The sequence below is a fragment of the Grammomys surdaster genome, unplaced genomic scaffold (assembly GCF_004785775.1).
Source record: "Grammomys surdaster isolate TR1022 unplaced genomic scaffold, NIH_TR_1.0 367, whole genome shotgun sequence".
Lineage (NCBI taxonomy): Eukaryota > Metazoa > Chordata > Mammalia > Rodentia > Muridae > Grammomys > Grammomys surdaster.
In genome coordinates, this window is record NW_021604786.1 from 6,443,425 (window position 1) to 6,451,597 (window position 8,173).

Sequence of the window (8,173 nt, forward strand, 5' to 3'; positions counted from 1 at the left end):
GGCGGAAGAGAGAGCAAGAGACCAAAATGTCTGGATTAAATACGGGAGAAAGAGCCTCTGGGGGAAGGGAAGCCAAGCCCCTGGGCTGGAAAATTTAAGGTTGGGGGCAGGGTGTTCTAGGTAGGACTCTGGAAGAACCTGGAGGCCTGGTCTGCTTTAGTATGTAAAATATGCACCTCAGCATCTTGTCCCAGGGTCCAAAACCAATTACTTTTTAACAAGATTTTTGAGATAGGGTCTCTCTCTGTCTCTGTCTCTCTCCTTCTGTCTCTGTCTCTATCTCTGTCTCTCTCTGTCTCTGTGTGTGTGTGTGTGTGTCTGTCTGTCTGTCTGTCTGTCTCGTTCTTTTTGAACTCACAGCTAGCCAACTCAGCCAGGCTGGCTGGCTAGCCCAAAGAACTGATTGTCTCTGGCCCGCCAGCCTCTGGCATTGCAGACCCACCTCTGCACACCTAGCTTTTCTGTCTGTCTGTTTTTATGCAGTATCAGTATTTTGCCAGCACGTATGTTTGTGTATCGCATTCGTGCAGGCCAGAAGATGGTGTTGGACCTCCTAGGACTAGAGTCATATAGCCGGTTGTAAGCTATCATGTGAGTGCTGGGAATTGAACCCCAGTCCTCTTAACTGCTGAATCATCTCTCCAGCCCCCACCCAACCTGGCTTCTGTATGTGAGTGCTGGTGATCCAAACCCAAGTCCTTGTCCTTGCATAGCGAGAGCACTTGACCAACAGAGCCTCGGTTCTCCCACAGAATCTTGATACAAATGTTAAGCATCTGATTTTGTCACAGGTGTGCTGGTGCCCTCCTGAGGAAAGCAGAGTGGAGCTGTGTTAACTTGACCTTTAACCTTAGGGTGCCCACCAGTCTTTCAGAATAGATTGACTTGCAGCTTTTTGCAAGGCTCAGTGATTGATCTGATTGTTTTCGCCCCTAGTGAAGTTGATGAGGGAGGAGAGAGGTGCTGATTAAACTCACATACACTGGCAGCCCACGAGAGGAGAGTTAACACGCTCAGTCAGAAGCCACTCCTCCTGGGGGATCACAATCTTAATGTAAGGTCGGTTTCCTCTTGCTCCTTCTCAGTCGGTTGTGTGAAAATGTCGTATTTCCCACTCTCCAGTCACTTCCCAGCTACACCTTAGAGTCCCTGAGGTGATCTCAACCAGAGCCCCTGAAGACAGTTCTCCGTGTCTCCATCACCGCCAGTGATTAGCTGTGCCATAATAGGCCCTGGTGGGTACATAGCTAATCCTGGAACCATGGCTATGATGGCCCCAGCCTCAGTTTCCAGAGATTGGAGTGGGGCCTCCTATGGGCTAAGATGCTAAAGAATATGGTGACAGAGGAATATGGGGATTTATTCTGTCCTGTGCTGCCCATTTAGGAAGCAAGGTCTTCCATGTCAGAGAGGAATCTTCCTCCTCACAGCTCTTGAGCTGTGCTCACCTTCAACACACAGCTTCTGAGACTGCTGTGCTCCTTGTTAGACAGCAGGAAGAGGAGAAAGCCTGGAGGTACACACCGACAGCTCCAGGTCACACTGTGTGCGTCAGAGCGGGACACTCAGGTGCTGCCTTCCGGTGCCTCTCCTCCATTGGCCTAGACTCCCTGCCCCACCCGTGTTCTAACGTCATTGGTCAGAGTCAGATCTGGCTTTCCCTAATCAGCATCTTTTCCTACCCATAAAAGCAACTTTTTGAGGGCAGCTGGTGGCGCACACCTTTGATCCCAGCACTCAAGAGGCAGAGGCAGGCAGATCTCTGTGAGTTCAAGGACAGCCTGGTCTACAGAGTGATTTCCAGGACAGCCAGGGCTACACAGAGAAACCCTGTCTCACACACACACACACACACACACAACAAAAACCAGAAGAAAACCTTTTCTAGATCTTTCTTGTTCTTCCCAAAGTTCTGCATGGCCACTCTTAACATATGACTGCCCTCCTGCTGCAGAACAGAGACAGAAGTGTCCACCTCTTCAGCCCTCTATCCTGTCTCCCTATATCAAAACCTCTTCCTCACACAGCAAGTTTTTTCCTTCCTCTTCCCTTTGCCCTAGCAGGGGATACGTGCTCGCTTCTTCCTTGGAGGCTTTCTTCTTCTAACCTGGATTCCTTAGATTATCTTTATCCATCTCATCTGCTACTGATACTCTCATAATTTCAGTAGCAATGTCATCTCATGAGAATATTAAAAACCTCCGTGCCTCTCGCCTTTACTGAAAATGTATTTATTTTGTTTATGTGGATACGCCTCTGCGTGCTCCTGTGTGTGCCATAGAGTACACATGGAGGTCAGAGGACGCTCGCAGGAAGGAGTACCTCTGCTTCTACCCCTGTGGGTACTGGAGCTAGAAGTCATGAGGTCAGCAGGCTTGATGACAAGCTCCTTTGTCACCTGAGCCAGATCTTATTTGGCCAGCCCATCCTTGTGTCTTTTCCCATGCAGGGCAAGTGGGCAGTTTAAGATTGGATACAGCTGTATCATTTCATGTCCTTGCTAAGGATGGCCCTCTGTCCTTAAGAATTAACTGTATCAGCCGGGCAGTGGTGGCTCACACCTTTAATCCCAGCACTTGGAAGGCAGAGGCAGGCGGATTTCTAAGTTCGAGAGTTCGAGGCTAGCCTGGTCTACAGAGTGAGTTCCAGGACAGCCAGGGCTACACAGAGAAACCCTGTCTCAAGAAAAACAAACCAGAAAAAAAAGAATTAACTGTATCATGTTTTATATGAAAGATGAGTCAAAGGTGCATGCATGCATGTGTGTCTGTGTTCAACGTAGTGTGCATATTGCCTTGTCGGAGATGTATTTCTTTTTTTTTTTTTTTCTTTTTTCTTTTGTTTTTTCGAGACAGGGTTTCTCTGTGTAGCCCTGGCTGTCCTGGAACTCACTCTGTAGACCAGGCTGGCCTCGAACTCAGAAATCCGCCTGCCTCTGCCTCCCAAGTGCTGGGATTAAAGGCATGCGTGCCACCAGGCTTAAAGTGTTTTGTGGCCGCTAAGTGGGCTACCGTGTAATGATTGTGGATCTGGGTGCGGTAACACACAGCCATAATGCCAGCACTTGAGAAGGAATCAACAGTTCAGGCTGCAGAGAAGAGGTAGGAAGGGGAAGGATTTGCATCTGGAGGTGACTGTAGTCTGGAGATGACTTGACCTCAGCTAGAGGATACTGTGTCCTGGTTATCTGCAAACACTAAGCCTCTTTATAGGTGACACTTCAGTGAGAGTGACAGCAGACTCTGGATCTGCAGGGGTGGAGGAACATTCCCTACAGACACAGAAGGGCCTGTAGACATGCCTAGGACAGTCAAAGTGACGGTTTTCACAGAAATTAGTAATATTAACACTAATGCCACACGTTTTTATCAAACTATCTTAGGTCTTTGTCTTCACGTGTCCTTAGGTACAGTTTTATGAGCTGCCCTCTGCCCTACCCCACCCCCACCCCCTGTTTTTTTAACCTTGACTTTTGGCATTTCCTCTGGGAAAAACTTTAAACAGAGTCTGGGTGGCCTTGAGGCACAGTTTTCATAAGGCCTTGCTGAATAATCGTAAAATCCCAACTAGATCCATTATTGTGAAAATCAGGCCCCACACTGCCAAGGTTGACTTTCTCTGTGGTCGCTCCCCTGAACACCACAGGCTCACGGAGTGATGGAGTGACGTTTAATCATTGCCTAAGCTCGGTGACATGACATGGAAGGTCCGTATTTCTGATAAGAATTAAATCTCCTTACATTCTAGGGAGCAGATTGTCAAGGAATTCATGCACAAAAGACAAATTCATGCCGTAGGGTTTTGTTTATGTCAAATTATAGCTAGTGCCAGACATGCCTGTAATCTCAGAAAGCTGAGGCAGGAGGGTTGTCATGTATTTGAAGCCAACTATGGCTACAAAGCAAGACCTGTCTAAGATAATAATAATAAAATACAGTCAGTACCACAAGGAAAATGTGTAGAATAAACTGTTGATAGAATTTGGCGATTGTTTAGTTTGCCTACAAAAGAATACCTTCTTTTCTTCCTCTTTAAAAAGAAAATAGACAATAGAGCTGGAGAACTGACCCAGTGGATGAGAGCTTATCCAGTTATCTACTGGATAGCACTGAGTTCCAAACACCCGTATGTACCAGGGGTACCATCATGATGTCTGCAGAGCTTAGGAGTATCAGGGCTTAGATATCCTGGGCAAAACCTCCACCACTCACTACACCCCCGGCCTTGAATTATATACAGGTTGATGTTGTCTGAGATAGTGAGACAAACATCTATCTCAAAACTCAGTAGTTTATAAGGATATATTAGAATACAGCCCCGTGCCCCATGACACATATGAAAATGCCACAAGACCACACAGGTTAGACATGTGCTGACTTTAAGTAAGACTATCTTTACATGGCTGCTTATCAGGACACTGGCATGGACCAGACTGAAGGAAGCAATAGGTTTGCTCGGGCTTCTGCTGTTTTCGATCTGTGTATGGTATAGCTATCTATTCTATCCCAGAGTCAGCCAGCCTGGACCCACTCCCTGGCAAAGTGACCCCGAGAAAGCCCTTTTACCTCTCTGCCACTTACCTATGACAGAAGCAATTGCATTCCATAATAATATAGGGGTTAAAGGCATTATTGCTATATTGTGTATATAGCAGTCCCAAGTCCAGCGGCTGCTGTGGGGTTGTGTGTTTGCTTATATTGTTGAACAGGAAACCAAGCAACCAACCAAACAAACAAAAAACCTGAACCTACTTGAAAGTGTATCTGCTGGTACTGAGAAACAGGTATATGTCTGAGAGATTGAGTTTAAGAATAACCAATGTGTCATCTGCCTATAAAATGACAGAGAGGCAGCCAAGAGACAGCCGAGGGCTCTCAGTCAGCAGGCAGGAAATCAAAATCTCCCAAACTGCCGCCGTGCCTTGGGTTCTCACACTGCATGACTGATTTTATGGGTTTGTCAGTAATGGAAATAACCATCCTGGTCTGTGAACAATTTCTGTACGTGGAAAAATAAAGAATACAAATATTTAGCCTGGCCGTGGTGGCGCAGGCCTTTAATCCCAGCACTTGGGAGGCAGAGGCAGGCGGATTTCTGAGTTCGGGGCCAGCCTGGTCTACAGAGTGAGTTCCAGGACAGCCAGGGCTATACAGAGAAACCCTGTCTTGAAAAACCAAAAAAAAATAAATAAAATAAAAATATTTATAATATTTATTTATTTGTTTGAGGCAAGGACTCACTGTGTTTCTCTAGCTGCCATGGAATTCGCTATGTAAACTAGGTTGTCCTTGAACTCAGAGATCCTCCTGCTTCTACCTCGCAGGTACTAAGATTAAAGACATGCATCATCACACCCAAATAAGCGCAAATATTTAAAGACCAATGAGCATTACATGCCATCATGTCTTGGGCCACTTTATTTATGTGCGCATTAAATAGTTCTTTGATTCTGGTGACTTAGTTACATTGTATCAGGCCCCAGAGATTTTCCTCTTGACTCTATATCCCAGATACTTATAGTCGTGCATAAAACTTGTTAAAAACTGAACCACTGCCCTCTCTATTAGACCCCAATATATTATATATCCAGAGACGTGTGTTTATATAAAATGATTCAGAGCATATAACTTCTTTCATCCAGGCTACAGTGCAATTCACTGGGTAGCACAGGCTAGCCTTAAACTTGGAGGGAATCCTCCTGCCTGAGCATCCCAGATGCTGGGATTTGGGTGGGAGGCCCTGCAGTCGTCCTAGTCAATTCCTTCATGGGTGCTTTTATGACTTCCAGGTCCGCTGGATGATGTACTGGATTGTCTTTGCCCTCTACACTGTCATTGAAACGGTGGCCGATCAGACACTTGCCTGGTAAGTTCCACAGCTCCAAGGGACTCAGGTGCTTTCAGGTGTCCTGAGTTCTTATCCCAATCTTGCCACCTCCACCCCGTCCCATCCCCCGGTGAAAAATAGATCAAGCAACTTAATTCCCCACTATTTTCTTCCTCGGTTTTCCCCGTGACAACAGCGCTTTCTGTAGAGCCCGCCCTCACGAAGGCAGCTCCCTGTGCTAATCCCCGCCCACCTCCCACTCCCACCAGAGTCTTAAAATAGAGAACCTGGCTGTCGTCATCCGCTTTCCACACTCATGACTTCAGATTGTTTTTCTCGAGGGCTTCCGAGATGACTCTTCTTCCAATCCGCAGCATCTGGTCGTAGCCCTCCCTCCCTGCCCAGCCCTAAAGCTCTGAGGCACGAACATTGAGACGTCACGTCAGCAGCCACGGGGACACCCACCCACTCGACAGCAGCTCCCTGGCGGCTCTATCCAAGCAACAGGAGACATAATTACAACATGTTCCTTCCCTCACTTCCCTCATTGAGTTCACAGTTTATAAAGGACCCATACGCAAGGACTCGGATCTCCTCACGTGGGGTGTTTCAGAGTACCTTTGCATCCAGCCTTGCCCAGGGAGAAGTCTCTGTAGCCTGACTTTGACTTCTTTGTGGGTTCTTCTCTCTTCTACCCTTCTCCACCCGTTTTTACCCTTTCAGCCCCGTAACACTAGATAGGAGAGCAAAATGGGGAGAGGGGAGAGGGGGCGATGTTATCATTAGACTACTTCCTGCTAACTAGAGGTGTTGAGTTTCTTGGGGCAAGTTTGATCATTGTCATCCCAATATCTGATTTCTTCTTTCTTCTTCTTTGCACACGACTGCTTAACAAACAGAGACCAATAGCAACCAGCCAGCAACCCACACCCCTCTCAGGACCCTTGCCTTTATACACTCTCTGTAAAGTCCCCAGAATTCCAAACGTCATACAATGGCAGAAACTATCAGCATCGGGCAAAATTCCCCTGCTAGAGCACAGGGCAAGTCCTAGTTGGCTGCTGTGGACAATCTGAAGTAACCCCATATCTCACACCCGGGATTAAAATAAAAACATATTCTTATATAATATTACTGTGTTTCTTTTTTTTTTTTTTTTTTTGGTTTTTCAAGACAGGGTTTCTCTGTTTAGCCCTGGCTGTCCTGGAACTCACTCTGTAGACCAGGCTGGCCTCGAACTCAGAAATCCGCCTGCCTCTGCCTCCCAAGTGCTGGGATTAAAGGCGTGCGCCACCACTGCCCGGCTTCTATTACTGTGTTTCTTAAAGGAACCAAAATTCTCACGACAAGTCTTCTTATTAAATATGAACCATAGACTTTCCCAGTGTTTCCAACTTCCCATGCATCATAGACTGGAACTCAAGCTAACCAAGCAATCTTTTCTTCACCTGGGATACTGAATGCAAATGGATGGATGGGTAGATAGAGGATGGATGGGTGGGTGGGTGTGTGGACAGATGTCAGACAGACAGATGCCAGACTGCAGTTCCTATAGGTAACCACTTGAACTCGGTGGTCCCTTTCTGTTCTTCCTGTACCTGCTTTACACCATTATTTCTGGTCATATCCTCATAGACATTGCATCCCGTTGTCACATAGAGGGAAAATATACATCATCAGACTTCAATATTCTTTTTTTTTTTTTCATTATTTTTATGAAACAAGGTCACCTGGGATTGCCGGGGTAACCTCGAATTTCACAGAGATCTGCCTGCATCTGACTCCTGAGTGCTGAGATTCAATGCAGGGTTCACCACACTTGGCCAGACTTAAACATTCTTAGCCTGTCCTCATTTATGAGTTAGTGCTAAGAAATCTCTCCCTCCCTCCCTCCTTCCCTCCCTCCCTCTGTCCCTTCTTTCCTCCCGTCCTCCTCTGTCTCCCTCTCTTCCCCCACCCTACCTTCTTCCTCTCCCTGCCTCCTCCTCTCTCTCCTCCTCCCCCCCCCCCACCTCCTCCAGGACTCCCTACATGCTTAGCATACACTCAGAGCCAGCTCTACCCTCCTCCATTTTCTCATTCGAAGTGTTCACCTTGAGGCTGGAGAAATGGCTCCGTCGTCTGTGATTTCAATTCTAGGGGACCTGAAGTCCTTTTCAAGTCTTCACAGGCAGGCACACACATGCACACACACACACACACACACACACATACATACATATGCACACACACATACATACACATGCACACATACACACACATATATACACGTATACACACATACACACATATACACACATACACACATATACACACATACACATATACACACATACACACATACATA

The 8,173-nt window shown here is 46.7% G+C and overlaps 1 protein-coding gene across 1 annotated transcript in view; it reads left to right on the plus strand.

Moving 5' to 3' along the window:
- The window catches only part of Reep3 (receptor accessory protein 3), an 82,704-nt gene that overhangs the window by 50,578 nt on the left and 23,953 nt on the right, over window positions 1–8,173 (plus strand). The window contains exon 3 of the mRNA XM_028780295.1: window positions 5,789–5,865. Coding sequence (XP_028636128.1) covers window positions 5,789–5,865 — 77 coding nt within the window. The remainder of the gene's footprint in view (window positions 1–5,788; window positions 5,866–8,173) is intronic.